The 18,308-nt window shown below is 37.4% G+C and overlaps 1 protein-coding gene across 6 annotated transcripts in view; it reads left to right on the top strand.

Annotated features, from left to right (window-relative positions):
• The window catches only part of GRIA3 (glutamate ionotropic receptor AMPA type subunit 3), a 327,676-nt gene that overhangs the window by 213,531 nt on the left and 95,837 nt on the right, over nt 1-18,308 (top strand). For all 6 annotated transcript variants that reach the window (XR_004988881.2, XR_004988882.2, XM_045583555.1 and 3 more), the window contains exons 6-8: nt 7,447-7,608; nt 11,745-11,912; nt 17,014-17,118. Coding sequence is in view for 4 of the 6 variants with exons in the window: in XM_045583555.1 (XP_045439511.1) it covers nt 7,447-7,608; nt 11,745-11,912; nt 17,014-17,118 (435 nt within the window). In the remaining 2 variants the exon portion in view is untranslated. The remainder of the gene's footprint in view (nt 1-7,446; nt 7,609-11,744; nt 11,913-17,013; nt 17,119-18,308) is intronic.

Genomic DNA, 18,308 nt, shown 5'->3' with positions numbered 1-18,308 from the left:
TCTTTCATCTCTCTTTTTTTTCTACTTTAATTTTTTAAATTTATCTTTATTGTTGAAAGTATTACAGATGTCCCCCTTTGTCCATCTTTAAACCCTTCCTACTCACCCCCAAGACTTCATCACACTATTGTCTGTGTCTATAGGTCAAGCATATATGCATATAAGTTCTTTGTCTCTCATTTCTTTTAATCTCTCCCTCTGTACATTGTTTAATAAATCAAGCAAAGGAAAAGATACCACTCTAACAGTTAGCTAAAAAAGAACAATTGCAACCAAAGAGAGTTAGTGAAATGTAAGAAACACTAGGATTGATAAGTTTAAGCACACAAAAATCATTTGAGTATTTGATCATCACTTCTAGCTATTAAAATCCCTATAAAAATAAGATGGGCACAACAGAAATTTCACTTAGTTCAGTATGGGATTTGGAAACTTGGAGTCATCTAGCAATGATATTGTGGCATATACACATATACTTATTACACAGAAGGCATGGGAAGGCATGTAATAAGAAGGAAAAAAGCTCATTGGTGGTCAACAATATTCAAGACCCTATGTAATAATTGGGGCACACAAAAGGGGATACACAATGGCCCTCTTACTGCCTGTTGGGGATTAGAGTAACAAAGTTCTTATCGATGTTTTTCATCTTTATTTTACTAAATGAAATTATTCTGGAAGAATGAAATTTCAAGAGAGATGGTGAGATGAAGTGATGAAGTATAGACCCTTTCTAGATAAAGGAGCCAAGATTAAAAACGGCATAGTGTGATTAGCACATGAGGTCTATTGAAAGAAATGGTGTGGATGAGGCCAAGGGAGCAGAAGATAACAGAAAATGGATAGCTTGAAGGCCAAGTCAAGATTTTCAGCTATTAATATAACTACAGAAAGAGATAGATACAGAAAGTAGGATATCCTTGCAATAATTTGAGGAAAGGAGTACTATGCACTAACTGGTGTTTTAGGAAGGTAAATGTATTATATTAAGGATAAACTGTAGAAGTAAAGAACTGGAAGAGGGAGTACCAACTAGGTAGCTAGGAAAATAATCAAACCTACTTGTGCTTCAATACAGGTTCTTGGGCCTCACCCAGTGACTCAATAAGCCTAAAATGTCATTAATTAAAAGAAGGGATACATGCCGAAACCTGTGTGGCTCAGTGGACAGAGCATCAGCCTGCGGACTGAAGGGTCCCGGGTTCGATTTTGGTCAAGGGCATATACCTTGGTTGTGGGCATGTGTCCGGTGGGGGTGTGCAGGAGGCAGCTGATGGATGATTCTCTCTCATGGATGTTTCTAACTCTCTGTCCCTCTCTCTCCCTCTCTGTAAAAAGTCAATAAAAATATATTTTAGGAAAAAAAATTAAAATAAGGGATACATGAGGAGGAAGAAATTTTGAGGGAATATAAAATGAACAAGAATAATGATTTAAAGACAAGAATAAGAGGATAGCCAGGCCTCTGCCCTAATACAACCCTGCCTACCATTTATCCTTTTTCTCCCAAATTGCTCATCACATACCTATTGAAGGTTTGGTAGTCAGCTTTGCTGAATGTGTGTGTGTGTGTGTGTGTGTGTGTGTGTGTGTGTGTGTGTGTGTGTTTTTGTGTTGTTGTTGTTTTTGAGGTTTTAGGGATATTCAGGCTTCAATTTTCAAAATGTCATGATCTATGCTTGTCCACAACTACAACAGAATATACCAATATGTTAAAGAAAACAAAACATAATAGAACAGAGCCAGAAGGAAGACTAACAGGCAGACAATTTTTGCTCCACAGCCAACACCTCTATACTGACTTCCTTCTTTATACTGTTGCTCTTCACCCTTTTTTTTTTTTTTGCCTATTTTATGTGCTTGGTGGTCATTCCTTTTATGTTAGTCTTTTTACAGAGGAGAGATATTTGGAATTTACATCTAAATCTGAGTTTGGTGTGTTGACACTTCAAAAAGAGAAATCTAGCAATTTTAATTTTTATAATATGGCTATCAGTGGCCACTTGAACTGTAGAACTTAGCAGTACTTGACACAAAAATAAAATTCTTTTTAAAATATCATAAATAGAAGTATGATGAAGAGTTATCAAACTTCCTCCTGTTAGCAGAAATTTTTCTTCTATCTCCCTTTCTATTGTTCACCTATTCTCGCTCTTCCTCTTCTACTTCCTTTAATGTTTCTTGGTCAGCTTTGCTGCATTAGTGTTGTGGGGTTTTTTTGTTTGTTTGTTTTGTTTTGTTTTTTCAGAATTTGGGGGAGAATCCAGTCTTGATTATCTCAATCTTGAGGCCTGTGGTTTGCTGCATGTAAATGCTGGGCACCAGGACAACATTTAAGCCATAAAATCTGATTACATTGCCATCAAGCAAAATGTTCATAAATGGGCCAAAGGGAAAAGTAGGACTAGAAGCCAGCCAACTCTTGCCTGTTAGCAACAAGTCTCTCCTTTCATCATCTTAAATACATGTTACCTCATTTTTTTTTTCTACTACACTTCTGCTCTCTCCAATTTGGTCATAAGGCTATGTTAGTGCTTTCTGCCTGTATAGACAGTAAGCCTTCATGGCAGTCAGTAGGAGCTAGTGATGTGTAGGTCTTGCCTTCCACAAGAAGAGTCTGAGGTGATCTTCCCCTGGTTTGATTTGTGCTGCTATGGACAGATTTCATCCCCTGATAACAGCAAGGTTGATTCCAGATTGAGGTGTGCCAGAACTCATTTCCAGGTATATTTGTCATAAAACATTGGTTGACAGAAAAGCTTCTAGGTATTCAGTAGTATGCTTTGTGTGTGATAGGAAGATGAGTGCAGAGGCTATGAAGATATTTCTAAATTACAATATGTTTGCTGGAGAAGACACCCAAGTGAAAATATGTGGGGCTTATGTGGTAGAATGAAGCCTCCTGGGAATAAGTGGAGGTGATTGGTAAGGTGAACTTGAGTTGGACCCTTCCTTTTAGTAACCTTACCAAGAGAAGGGCAGTGAGGGAAACCTTTCTGGAAAAAAGTGGCATGGTGTGTAAAAAGACAGAAGTGCTGGTTCTTACGCTGTAAGGAAGATGTGAGATTTCTGGGATATTTTCTCTCCCTCCCTTTAACTAATTCTCCATTGTCATTTTAACATGCTCTATTAGGTAAACAGGGGTTAGATGTTTATCAAAGTGTGAGAGCACAAGAAATAGTGCATCCTAGTACATGCTGTGGCAGTTGACTCTGGAGACCAGGATGGTGACAGAGCATTCTCAGCTCCTTTCTTTCAAGGAAGGGAGCTCCACTTTTCCAGCCCAGGTTCTTAAGATGTTGGAGAGCACCAGAGAGTCCTCTCTTTACCCCCACCAACAGGGAGGTGGGAAGTTGATCAATGTTCTTTTATAATACTTGTTAATTGACAAATATGGTTTGGCACAGTAAATGAATTAAAGACATTTGCTAAAGTTTTGTCCTTGGTTCTCTATTTGTATACTAGAGGCCCGGTACACGAAAATTGGTGCACTGGGGGGGAAGGAGGGCCCAGCCAGGCCTGCCCCCTTTCACAGTCCAGGAGCCCTCAGGGGATGTTCTACTAATGGCCTCCCTCTGCTGGAAGCTACCAGGCCAATGAGGGGAAGGTGCTGCCCCCATCACCCCGCTGCTGCTACCACTGCCAGCCACCAGGGCTGCCTGTCCTAGGCCCTCTGTCACAGCTCTGTTTGGAAGACATCCTGGTCTCGCCAGTATAATTGGCATATTACCCTTTTATTAGTATAGATATGTTTAGAGGGTAGGAGTGGGGAGTTGGATAATAGGCTTAAGCCCCCACTGGAGCCTCGGGTAAGTTTCATACACAAGCAAGCCTCTCTACTGATTACAGTACAGGGGGAGAAAATGGGAGAAAACCCTGTCTTAGTTTATTTCTTAAAGGAAGCCTTTGGAAGAAAACTCATCCTAGCAAGTTAATGTTAATTTTATAAATACTTTGTGATTATCTGAAAGGAGTTATGACTCTCAGTGATGCAAAATATTTGGCTTTGTCCAGTCTCAATTGACTCATATCCCACTTGTAAAAGGAAGAAGAAGCGGGCTATAAGTAATAACTGAAAAAGCTGTTTCGCTAAAATGTTTTCTAAGACTATCTTGTTGCCCATGTTAAAGAAATGTAAAATTAAAAGAAATGGAGGTAGGGGTGGTGACTAGAGAAGCACACAAGAGGGGGAGCTTGTGTATATTAGTTACATTCATGTGTTCAGTTTGTAAAAAGTAATCAGGTTATGTACTTAAAGACAGATACACCTTTCTAGCCCTAACAGGTTTGGCTCAATGGATAGAGTGTCAGCCTACGGATTGAAAGGTCCCATGTTCAATTCCAGTAAAGGGCATGTACCTTGGTTGCAGGCACATCCCCAGTAGGAGGTGTGCAGGAAGCAGCTGATTGACATTTCTCTCTCATCAATGTCTCTCTCTATCCTTCTCTCTTTCTCTCTGTAAAAAAAAATAAATAAAATATATATTTTTTAAAAGATAGATACACTTTTCTATATGATTATTATACTTCAATAAAAACTTATAAAGCAAAAAAGAAAACATTAGAGAACTAACAGGATTTTTTTTTTTTTTACCAATATGGATATATGAATTTATCAAAATTCATTGGGTGGTACATTTAAGACTTGGGGGATAGCAGCCGGCGTGACTCAGTGGTTGAGTGTCAACCTATGAACCAGGAGATCACAGTTTGATTCCCAGTCAGGGCATATACCCAGATTGCAGTCTCAATCCTCAGTCGGGGGTGTGCAGGAGGCAGTCAATCCATGATTCACTTCCATCATTGATGTTTCTATTTCCCTCTCCCTTTCTCTCTGAAATCAATAAAAATATATCTTTTTAAAAGACACGTGGCAATATCTCATTATGGTTTTGATTTTCATTTCCCACAATGAGATATAACTTGCACCTGTCAGACTGGCTATTATCAATAAACCTAAAAAACAACAGTGTTGGCAATAATGTGGAGAAAAGAGAACCCTCATGCATTGTTGGTGGGGTTGTATATATTGGTGCAGCCACTATGGAAAACAGTGTGGGGGTTCCTCAAAAAATAGAACATATGACCCAGATATTCTACTTCTGGATATATGTCTGAAGAAATCCAAAACCCTAATTCAAAAAAAAAAAAAAAAAAAACACATATGCATCCCTATATTCATTGCAGCATTATTTACAATAGCCAAAATATGCAAGTAACCTAAGTGCCCATCAATAGACGAATAGATAAAGAAGATGTGGTACATATGTGCAATGGAATATTACCCATTTGTAACAAAAAGTGAAATCTTGACATTTGCAACAACATGGATGGACCTAGAGGACATTATGCAAAGTGAAATAAGTCATACAAAGAAAGGTAAATACTACATTATTTCACTTACAGGTAGAATTTTTAAAACAAAACAAACAAACTCATAGCTACAGAAAACAAATTGATGGTCTCCAGATGAGGTTGTGAGTTGAGGGGATGTATGATAAAGGGGAAGGGATTAATAAGCACAAATTAGCAGTTACAAAATAGTCACACGGATGTAAAATACAGCTTAGGGAATATAGTCAATAACAGTATAATAATTATATATGGTGCTGGGTGGGTACTAGACTTTTAGAGAGGATCACTTTGTACATCATATAAATGTTGAGTCACTATGTTGTACACCTAAAAGTAGTATAATTCTATATAATAAAAGGCTAATATGCAAATAGATTTTTTGGTAAAATGACAGGTCGCTATGATGTGCACTGACCACCAGGGGGCAAAATGCTTAATGCAGGAGCTGTCCCTGGTGGTCAGTGCACTCCCATGGAGGGAGTGCCACTCAGCCAGAAGCCAGGCTCATGGCTAGCAAGTGCAGTGGCACTGGCAGGAGCCTCTCCCACCTTTGAAACAGCGCTAAGGATGTTCGACTAACAGCTTAGGCCCACTCCCTGTGGAGAGTCAGACATTCTCTGAGGGCTCCCAGACTGCAAGAGAGTGCAGGCCAGGCTTAGGAACATCACCTCCCTCCCCGAGTGCATGAATTTTGTGCACCAGGCCTCTAGTATTGCATATAAACTGTAACTGAAAATTTAAAAAAAATAAAATAAAATGTGTGCACTTTGTTGAATGTAATTTTTACTCAACAAAGAAGAAAAGGGGAAGGAAGAAATGTTAGGAAGAGAGGAAGGAAGGAAGGAAGGAAGGAAGGAAGGAAGGAAGGAAGGAAGGAAAGAAGGAAGGAAGGAAGGAAGGAAGGAAGGAAGGAAGGAAGGAAGGAAGGAAGGAAACTACAAACAAACATTGATATTTAGTTAATGATCAGCATATAGAAGTCTTTTGCTGTGAAGTAAAGAAATGTCTACAACTTACTTTGAAATGCATCCAAAACATGAAATGGATTAATAAATAAATAGAAAATACTAATTATAAAATATGAGTAGTAACTATATGGGTGTTCACTGTATTATTCTTTCAACTTTTCTGTATATTTGAAAATATTATACTAAAATGTTGGGAAGGAGAATCTAAAGAAGGGAGGAAGAGTTCTCATTTCTTTATGGATATAAATGTTGGCTTCAGCCCATTGAGGACCCAAATGCATTAGCAGTAATTAGCAAGAGACAGGTATCCAGCAAAAATAGCATAATTCCTGGAAGAGGAGTCCTAGAAAATAGCAATGCCCAGTGGAACTGGTGGTGCCTAGGTGGAAATGGCTTGATGTGAACCTGAAGAGATTCCATGAGGAAGATGAGGTGGCAGAGACACCGGACTGTAGCCAGAGCAAAAGAAGAAGATGGTGGGTGCTATGGAGTAGATGCCAAGACTCATTTACACACACATGTGAGACATATCCTGGGGTTTGTACCATCATATACAACCAGTCAGTCTTCCTCTTTGGTATTTCTGTCATAAATGTTGAAAGTAAACATCATTAGAATCTAAAGCAATCTTCTGTGTTTGGCATGTTAAGCTGAAGAAAATATTTTATTCCTCTAGTTGGGGTCAAACTTTTTCAATATTGTCCAGTTACATGAAGCATTGTATGTACTCAATGAAGAAACCCTAATTATACAGGTAAATGAAATAAATCAAAACATTTTCTTGAAGTTGGCACATATGTTTGTCCTTGGCACAGCTACACTAAATAAACACAGTCACTAAAATGGAAGAATGTTTATTTTCTCCAGAATACTTGTAGTTTCAGAGACATAGTACCTTAAGAATTAGTCCATATCCAGGTTTTTCTATTTTTTGTTTGTCATTGTTGTTTTCATTGAGATATAATTGGCATATAACATTGTGCCCAGGGATTTCTTCATTGTTCTATTAAAGAATGATCCTAGAGAGGAATTTTCATTTCCCCCTTTGCATTCTAATCAATAGACTCTATACATAAAACTCATGACATCCTACAATCATGATTCTTTTTCTATCTCTTTTTAGGGTTTTACTGATATTTTGCTAGAAAGAGTCATGCATGGGGGAGCTAATATTACAGGATTCCAGATTGTCAACAATGAAAACCCTATGGTTCAGCAGTTCATACAGCGCTGGGTGAGACTGGATGAAAGGGAATTCCCTGAAGCCAAGAATGCACCACTAAAGGTAATGTTCCATAGAATTTAGACACCATAGGCCAGCTTTTCAAAGCATCTCAATATGGTCTTTATACATTTACAGCCATCCTGTGATCGAGCGGTCTTCCCTCAAAAGTGTTTTAAGGACGGTAAAACACAATCACAGATCATGCTGCTGCATTTGAAAAACAAACTCCCAAATAAAAATACAATAAAAAAGGAGGTCTTTTTAAAACCCAGTGTTGCGGATTGTTAATTTTGTAATGAATTTCATTTATAATATGCTCATAACGATTTAAAATATAACAATAACCAGAGTCAGACAAAAGTTTGGAGCAGTGGGAATAGCTAAGGGAGACTGATAATCTGAAACAGAAAATTAGATTTTACATTATTTATGTGATTGTTCTGTGTTAATAAGTTTCATGAATTTCAGCACACCCAAGTGAATTAGCCTCTAATACAGAGTATGTGTTGTCTATACTATACATATATTGAACGGAAATGTTTTCCTGCCTGCAAGAAAAGTATCTTTAAAAATAATTAGATTACCTAAGTTGCTCATTTTTATGAAATCAAGAATATTGAAAGTAGAAAGCTATGCTTACAGTGTACATTTTTCATATGTGTTCCTTTAGGCTAGAAATTATATTATTTAAAAATGGGGAATTAAAACAGATAAATTAGAGGAAAGTTATTCATGTTACACAAAGTATCCTTCAAATGTATTTTTTTATTTTTTAACTTGTTTTTTTAAGTAACCATTCCCTCTGTGCATTGATTCAAATATGAAACTAACTTTAAATTCTTCCTTTCTGATACAGTGAAAGTATATATGTACTATGGCTATGGGATTTCTGTGATCAAGCAAGGGGTCAAAGTATAGTGAAGACCCTTCTCTAAACAAGGAAAAGATGGGGGAAGGGAATATTTCCTTTCTCATGGTTTCAAAATACCCGTCCTCAAATCCTCCCTGGCAAAAACAGAATGAGGGAGAATATAATGAGGATACAGACCAGGAAATACATTCTGAATCACATAGGCAATGGGTCACATCAGAACGTAATACAAGTAGGACCTTACTTTATGTAATTGGTATGTTCTAGAAAAGTTAGAGTTAAACATAATTTTTATTCATTTAATCTACTCACTAATTAAGTAGTAGTCTGTGCTGTAGAAATTATAGTATACATGCCATGTTTTTCTAGGAAAGTCCCATTTTAAAACAATCTGTCCCATGGTCAAATCAGATTTCCTTATATGTCTCAGTCAATATGGTCACAATCCCTATGATGAATCCTTTGTATTCAATTTTTAAAAAGATGATTATTTTATATTTTTAGTTGAGACATAATTGAATATAACATATTAGTTTTAGGTATGCAATGTAGTTATTTTATATATGTGTATATTATTAAATGATTACCAACCACCTTAAAATTAGTTAACATCCATCACCACCATAGTTAGAATTCTTTTCTTATAATATGAACTTTTGAGATTTACTCCCTTATCAACTTTCAAAAATACAATACAGTACAGTCACCATGCCATGCATTACATCCCCAGGACTTATTTATCTAATAATTAGAAGTTTGTACCCTTTGACCACTTCCACCAAATTCCCTCATCCACCTCCACTCCCACCTCTGGCAACCATCAACCTGTTCTCTATTTTTATGAATTCAGGTTTTTTTAGATTCCACATATTGTAAGATCACACAATATTTGTCATTGTCTGACTTATTTCACTTAGCATATATCCTCAAGTGCACCTATGTTGTTGTGAATAGCAGGATTTCCTTCTTTTATATGGCTCAATAATATTTCATCATATATATATATATTACATATTCTTTACCTGTTCATCCACTAATAAACACTTAGATTGTTTCCATGTCTTGGCTATTGTAAATATTTCTGCAATTAATATGGGAATGCAGATGTCTTTCCAAGATACTGATTTCATTTCCTTCAGATAAATACCCAGAAATGGAATTGCTGGTTCATATGGTAGTTCTATTTTTAATTTCCTGAAGAAACTCCATACTATTTTCCAAAATGGCTGTAACAGTTTACATTCGCACCAACAGTGCACAAGGGTTACCTTTTCTCCACATCCTTGCCAACACATGTTATTTTTGTCTTTTCTATAATACCATTCTAACAGGTATGAAGTTATATCTCATTATGGTTTTAATTTGCATTTCCCTGATCATTCAAATATTTTCTATGTACTAAATCCATCCACTACATTCAGGTGAGCTTATACAAATTCAGGTTTTCATAAAACTACCTATACACTGCTTTGCCATCTTTATATTTAGCAGATAATAGAGAAGAAATTTTTATTTATTTAAGGGGGTATCTAAAATGCATCAGGCACACACACAAAAGTGGACAGGATAAAAGTATGAAAAGCCTACTACAGAGTAGATTATGCCTCTTCAGAAGTTCTTGAGGTTGTACAAAAGAGAAGGAAAACAATCTCGGCTCTGGATTATTTATTGATAGCTCTTGATATGTATAATGTAAAGTTCTTCAAACTTGCTGAAAAGAATCGTTAAGGCTTATATGTAAAACTCCAAATAACTTAAGAAAATGGAATATTTAAATAGATGGTTATAACTTTAAGATTACTTTTGCTTAGTACTAATCATTATGAAATATTTCTATATATCAATCAGACAAAAACCCACTTTTAAAAATAATGTACAGCTAGGCCGGCATGGCTTGACTTACGAACCAGGAGGTTTGATTCCTGGTCAGGGCATAGGCCCGGGTTGTGGGCTTAATCCCCATTGTGGGGCATGCGGGAGACAACCAATCAATGTCTCTCACATCACTGATGTTTCTATCTCTCTCCCCCTCTTCCTTCCTCTCTGAAATCAATATATAATAATGTGTAATTTTTTTTTACTAGGAAATACAATTATCTAGAGATTAAAACCCTGATGCCTAATTTAGTCTATATGTTATGAATGTTTCTTCTGGGGACTTTTTTTTTTTTTACATGCTCACACATGGGTAAGTAGAAGCTGAAACAGTAGAATATTAAATAGCTCTTCTGACATGGCTTGGAAAGGCAGCTGGGGTAAAACCACCACCATATTCACTTTATGTAGTGCTAGGATGGGCAGACATAAAGAAAAGAACATATGCCCCCTATTATAATCAAACTTGATGTTTTGCTCCTGAAAGAACAGTGACATGAAGAAGTCAGAAAAGTAAATTGATAGTTGTAAAGATGACAATAAATTCACTCCCAATTGTATTTGGATGTATTATATATAATACAACTTCCCCTAGAATATTTTGATTCATTTTTTTTAAAAGCAACAGAATTCTATATTCTACCAGTATTTGTCACCATCTACAAAACAGGGACCATCTTATTTTAATTGAATGTTGGTTTGTTTATCCGCCATGTCAAATTGCAGATAATCCAATTCCTTGTTTTAAGTAACTGGCCTCAATTCCAATAGATGCCTACCAATGTATCCAAGGAATAGAAAGTAAGTGTTCTTGCCTGAAAAAGGCAGCATCATGCATTACTGCCTGCGAATTATTAGTGTTATCAGATTTAAAATTCAGTAACAATTATAATTTTCTACAATAAAAAAACAGCTTTAGTTTTTGCTTCCCCCAGGAAACAAAAACTGATTTATTGCTGGCCAGGGGTCCTAGTTCACCAGAAATGTGGTCCAGACAGAAATGATTAATGTTTCCCTCCAAATTAATTTCAAGCTGTCTAATTTAGCTATTTTCATTTTCCCCTAAGTAAACACCAGATCTGAATTTTCTATTAGAAACCGCAATAACCCAGTCTTGCTTTAGGATATGCTGTTTCCTCTCCATTCTACATATACTATCCTTTAATTTAACATGTTTTTCCACTCAATATGAAACACTGTGTTGAGAACAAGAGAAAGATTCCCTTGAGCCATATGATCTTAGTAATTTAACATGTGCACAAGTGAGGTAGGAAGCATTACTCTAGAATGAATCAAAGTCTGCCTTCTCCAGAGAGATCTCTTGATTTAAATAATTAAGAGGATGACTTTGTAAAGCAAGAGGTATTGATGAATGAAAATGATAAGAAAAAAGTCAAGTTTCAAGGGCTTCATTTGTCATGGTATCTTGTTTTCTATGCATCCATTTCAGTATACATCTGCGTTGACACACGATGCAATATTGGTCATAGCAGAAGCTTTCCGCTATCTGAGGAGGCAGCGAGTGGATGTGTCCCGGAGAGGCAGTGCTGGAGACTGCTTAGCAAATCCTGCTGTGCCCTGGAGTCAAGGAATTGATATCGAGAGAGCTCTGAAAATGGTAATGATCACAATAGATTATTGGGGTGGGGAAACTTATAAAGATTAGATCTCAATCTTGAGAAAATACATACTTACAGGAATAGGATCAGAGTCTATAGAATGCCATAGTGTGCATAAAGATAAACATGGATATTTATTCATCAAAATCTAGAAATCTAAAACTAACAATTTCTCCCTTAAAGCTTGAAAAATGGCAAATTTGGGACAAATGAATATTTAGTTCTGTGCCACACCATAGGTATTAAATCAAACTCAGTACCATCAAAAGTTGTGGGCTGGAATTGTAAATGACTTCAAAATATTCAGACTTTCCCAGAATTATGTTACTGAGGGGAACTGAGATATTTTATATGAAGCTCCTACCTTCAAGATACACCATTACAAAGGACAACAACATCCTATGTCTCATCAGACAAATGTTTAGCCTGGATGGATTTTAGATTACAACAATGTGATAGTATTTCTCTTGCCAAAAGAACCTTTATACTATTCTACATGGTGAAACACAGGAATATGATCCATTTTCAAGATTACTTAAGAGGCTTTCCCCAATGTCCCACCCTAAAGCCTAAATAAAAGTATTTTAAAAATCAATGGATAGATATTCAAATAGGTCACTTGTTTTTGGTATATACAGAGTAAGAGGCCATTTAAGGCTTCAAGCAGTGTCCTTTGAACATATTCCATTATTTACACTAGGATCAGTATCACCCATTCATTGCAGTTTTCCAAGCAAGAGCTCTTTTCTGAATATTTTGATTTATGCTACATGTGCCTACATGCATTACAATGAACCTTTGAGAGTACAAGACATTCTTATTTCTACTTACTTAATTGTCTTGATGTTTGGGACATCCAAATAAACAAAGAGATAAGCAATGGTTGGATAATTCTGTGCAAAACCCAGCAACAAAGATTTTATAATAGCTTCATAACACATAATTTTGTGTAGTTGGCTCTCTTACTGCTGCCTTAAGTTTGCCAAGTTGGAAGCATTCAATCAAAAGGGGTTAGTAGCCCCTGTGTCTTTCTCCAAGAAAGAGATATGACTCATTCTTTCATCATGCAGATTTTTATGTCATTATGTCAGTTCCCTAACAAATGCCCTAACTGTCATTTTATGGAGGTAGCATGGCACAATTTTGAAGAGCAGTTAATTAAATTCAACCTTCATAGCAGTTACAAGATTTGTATTGTCAGGTGAAACATAATGATGAGTGAAATGTAAAAATCACTCAGAGTGAATCAAAAGGAGTTTTTAGCAACGAAAACTCAAGGGGCAAGTTCCAGCATCTCCAATTGATTCCCCACTCATGACACAAACAACTATATTCCCCAAACTAGATGCCAGGTTCATGAAATTCGTGCATTAGGGGGGTCCCCTCAGCCCAGCCTGCACCCCCTCCAATTTGGGACCCCTTGAGGGTTGTCCGACTCAGGTGGGCAGTCAGACATCCCTCTCACAATCCAAAACTGCTGGCTGCCAACCACTCGCCTGCCTGCCTGCCTGATCACCCCCTAGCCACTTCTGCCTGACAGCCTGATTGACACTTAACTGCTCCCTTCCCCACCTGATTGCCTCTAACTGCTCTCCCCTGCTAGCCTGGTTGCCACTAACTGTCCTCCCCTGCAGGCCTGGTCAGCCCTAACTTCCCACCCCAGCCAGCCCGGTTGGCCCTAATTGTCCTCCTCTGCAAGCCTGGTCACCTCCAACTGCCCTCCCCTGATGGCCTGATTGCCCCCAATTGCCCTGACTTGCAGGCCTGGTCCCTCCAAACTGCCCTCCCCTGCTGGCCATCTTGTGGTGGCCATCTTGTGTCCACATGAGGTGGCCATCTTTGACCACATAGGGGAAGTGTGTTGGAGTGACAGTCAATTTGCATATTACCTCTTTATTATATAGGAGGATAGAAATCAAGCTACCAAAATGAAGAATAAGCAATTAATTTTATTAGTAAAAAAGATTAATTATACTATTGCACAAATAATTCCTACATGTCTAACTCACTGATAAAGTTCAAGCTATAAGCCAAGTAAATAACCTTTCTCCCCAGCCCCTAATGATCAAACAATCAAAAGAATCTGTGTAGCTGGCTCTCTTTGATTATCTCTTTCTACAGGCCAGTCTCTTCCTATTACTCCGGAGGCTGGAAAGTATCAATCTTTTTCAATTGTGGATGATCCCTCGTGATAAATGCTCAGTAAAACATCATTCAGAGGGACTTCAAAGGAGAATTATCTGAAATACTTAAAGTTTTTATTGTATTAAAGAAATCTCATTTTATTTGAGTTAATTATAAATAAGAATGTGTGATGTAAAAGCATCCCTTATTGTGACTAGTGCATAGTTGTTGCTCAATAAATCAGTAGCTTCCTTTACAGAAATCTGGTAAAAGCATTGCCTGATAGAGGTTCCTCTGGGGCCTGTTTAGTGAATAAATAAGCACATTATTCATTCAGTAAACATTTATTGAGCACTAACAACCATGTATCAGGCTCCAAGTTAGTATGCAAATATGAAATAAGATGAGGGGAGCTCACATATAAATAGTTAATGTGTAAACAAATGCTTTTAAAGAACTTAAAGCCACTTGCAAATTGGGTAATCGTTCTCCTCACAATTGACATAGTAAAAAGATCTGCCTCAGCCCAATCTACTGAAATATGTCACAATGTTAAGTCATTGAGATTTGTCTACTTGTTCAGTAAACATTTACTGAGCACCTGCTCTATCCCATTTAAGCTGAGAACACAGAAAAAAGAATGTCTCATCTTGAGATGCTCCCAACATAGTAGGGGAGATGGAAATACATAGATTATTAAGATGCTAGTTTAAGTTCTACAGAGGTTGCAGTGGGAACCCCGAAGAGAAATACCTAATATAGACTAAGATGGGAGTGGGTAGAATTAAAGAAAAGACCCCAGATAAAATTATGGGAAACTCACTTACATTCACATCTTTAAAAATAGACTTCTCTCTGAGTGGGAATCCATTTCTACTTCTGCTCACCAAAATTTCTAAACATGGGGTATGAAATATATTGGACATATCTAGACTGTTGTCCAATTTATATATCATGTTTAAATAGGCTGGGACTTTAGAAATATATAATTTTCAATGAGACTTGAAAAGTTTGCTATTTTCAGTAATGAAGAATTTTCTTAATAAGTTCCTATGCCAGTGTCTCTGTCCTGCCTATATCCTCTCCTGGAATTCAAAGTTCAAAATAGACTGTAAAGAATAGACCATTCATGTATCACAGAATGTACCAGATTCATTCTACTACATAAGCAATTTCTATCTCAACAAAGGCCCTTTTCTTTAACTTGAAGTGTGACATCACCCTCTCTGCAAGCCTAAGCTAACAATAGTGCTTAGATTTGTTGGGTCAGTAGGGCAATCATCATGTCTTCAGGAAATCACTTTGGAGCATTTCTCTTTCAATAGGAATTCCCGTTTCCTAGTGGTGATGAACAAGTCCCCTTCACTTTAAAACTATGCTCCCTAATATTCGCCATCAATTTTCCCATCTGCAGCGCAAGCCCATTACTTCTGACTTGCTTAATAGCATGTCACTTAAGACAAATAAGTGATGAAAAAGTATTTCAGTCCTGGTTCCTGTGGCTCAGTGGTAGAGCATCAACACAAGCATTGAAGAGTTTCTGGGTTCGATTCCCAGTCAAGGGCTTGTAACTGGGTTGCATGTTCATTCCCCGCCCCAGTCAAGGTGCATGCAGGAAGCAACCAATCGATTGTCCCTTTCACATCTCTCTCTTTCTCTCTCTCTCTCCCTCTCTCTCTCTCTCTCTCTCTCTCTCTCTCTCTCTCTCTCTCTCTCTCTCTCTCTCTCTCTCCTTACCTCCCTCTCCCCCTTTCTCTCTCCCCCGTTCCACTTTCTCTAAAAATCAACAGAAAAATATCCTCAGGTGAGAATTAACAAAAAATAAAGAATTAGTATTCCATTGTTTCTTCCTAGGAAAATGAGACATATCCTTTTTCCTTAAAGCAAATTCCTCAGTCCTTACTCACCAAATGAGCTATTCAAGGGTATAACAATATTAACTTATATCTATAGAGGGTCTTCATATAGTGTTGCTAAACTGTAAAATAAGGAAATCTCTCCACCCAGCAGAGATGGCCTCTTATTAGTTAGTGCATTATACTGGGCCCAGATCCAGGAAAAATTGTGGCACAGGTGAATCTGCATTTGGCATCCCAAATAGGTCTCCAGACTGTACCAGTATCTCTAGCTTTCTTATCTAGTATTCCACAGTCCTGATTCCTTAGACTTAACCAATCTCATCAGTGTAAAGATTATCCTTCTATGGCCTAGCTCTATCCTACCTATCTATAGCTGGGCATAAATTAAATAAGAGGAAAAACTCACCCTGTTACCATGGCAGCTGGTAAATATGTAATCCTCTCAAGAAATGGAGCTAAGTTCACTTTGATTAATAATAATTATCAATATACCTAGCATGTATTGTAATGCTTACTATATGTCAGCCACTGTTTTAAACATTACATATGTATAACTAATTTAATCCTCCTCAACTCAAAAATATAGGTACTTCTAGGATTTTACAGACTAGGGTGTTGAAATAAATATGTATTAAGAAATATACCCAAGGTCATACAGTTAGTAAGTGATGAAGCTAGGATATGAATACAGGAGCTCCAGAGCTCCTGAAGCCATTTATGTTCAGATATTGGGAATACTAAGATAAGCCATAGCCCCAAAGGAACTTACAGTTTAGAAAAATGCATTACCCTTATTAGGATTACTCTTCAGGCTAATCCTTTAAGAAGAGACAAATGGAAATTTCAGCCCCCTGAAAAAGTAGTGGTAGGGCCCTCACTATATCATCTAGGTAACTGCCTATCACACCTACTCAAAGCTCCATAATTACAAGGTATACCTAGCAAATACTGGGGAGAAAATGAAGATCTGTCTAGACATGATCTGGTGGATAAATAGCTCAATGATTCAATATAAAAGTTCTCCAAGACTCCAAGATCTATCAGCAGACCTCATCCCAGGGACCTAGAAGGCAATAATGTGGTGCTCTTTTAAAGTTTTATATTTTTTTTCTACCAGGTGCAAGTACAGGGAATGACTGGAAACATCCAATTTGACACTTATGGACGTAGAACAAATTATACTATTGATGTGTATGAAATGAAAGTCACTGGCTCTCGAAAAGTAAGTAACCAAAACCCATATGCAAAGAAAAAGTCTTTTTGAAAAGTGACAGTACCCAGATGCAAGAAAACAGGTCTTAGAAAACATACAAAGAGCAAATTCCCACATATCATTTCTGCCTTTCTATTCAGGGAAGAGTGTAGATATGATAGAGTTGTCTTGTAAACAGTGTTCCAACTACACAGTTTAAAAAGAGTATTTCCTTCCGAGTCTGGTTCTGTTAGACTCAAGTGTTATTAACAGCTTTCTACAATAAAGGAAAGGAGTCACATATTTTACAGAATGTTTTTAGTTGAACAGAGGCTGCCAACGTACATAGTTTTAGCAAAAGAACTGGAAAGTAGTTATCACTTTGCTTTGTCAACTTACCCGCAAAAGGACTTGAACAAAGAACCTTTCTCTAGAGCTAAATATTATAATGACAACTTTGCTTCTATCACACTAATAGTTGAGTTGGGTATTAAGTAGAGATTTAGTAACCATCTGATAAAACCTCATAACATAAAATATCTGTGTCATTTCTACAGTATACTCACTGGTTTCCTGCCCCCATATCCCAGGTTTCCTACAGCTCAAAGCAAAGTATTTTTCTGCTATATGAGTTTAAAGAAGAAAAAGCTTATCATCCTACATGGGATAAATTATTTTACAAAATGCCAGTAATGGTGATGTGGGCACAGGAACCCCCAGGATGAAGGAACAGCACTGTGTGTGTGTGTGTGTGTGTGTGTGTGTGTGTGTGTGTGTGTTGGGGTTGGGGTTCTGGTGAGTGTGAAAGACAGGACAACATCTGTTACCAGTGGGAACGTTCTTTGTCCCCACCAGTTGCTTGTGGGGGTGGATTTTTTTCCCATATCCTGAGAAAAATAATTTTCTGAGACTCACATGGGAGGAAGTGGTATTATAGAAAACTTTATTTCTATGGAATTAAACCCTTGAGTTTCAAATACCCCATTTCCCATTGTCACACCAAGGAAGAAGTGTAGCTGGGGCTTTAGCAGAGTTAGAATCTGAGCCAGTGTCCAAAGCTTTCTTTCCATATTGGAGCAGTGTCCAGTCCAGTATCAGGCTAACTTAGCTTGTATTTCTCACAGCAGTTCATTAGTCCACTGTGTGTGGGGTCCACATGGCCCTGGGTCATACCAGCAAGTGCAAGAGAGTCAATTGTTTAGGGGATAATGTATCCCCAT

This window comes from Pipistrellus kuhlii, unplaced genomic scaffold (assembly GCF_014108245.1).
Source record: "Pipistrellus kuhlii isolate mPipKuh1 unplaced genomic scaffold, mPipKuh1.p scaffold_m20_p_19, whole genome shotgun sequence".
Lineage (NCBI taxonomy): Eukaryota > Metazoa > Chordata > Mammalia > Chiroptera > Vespertilionidae > Pipistrellus > Pipistrellus kuhlii.
The sequence above is the reverse complement of the archived record's forward strand: the minus strand, read 5'-3'. Positions and strand labels throughout refer to the sequence as shown.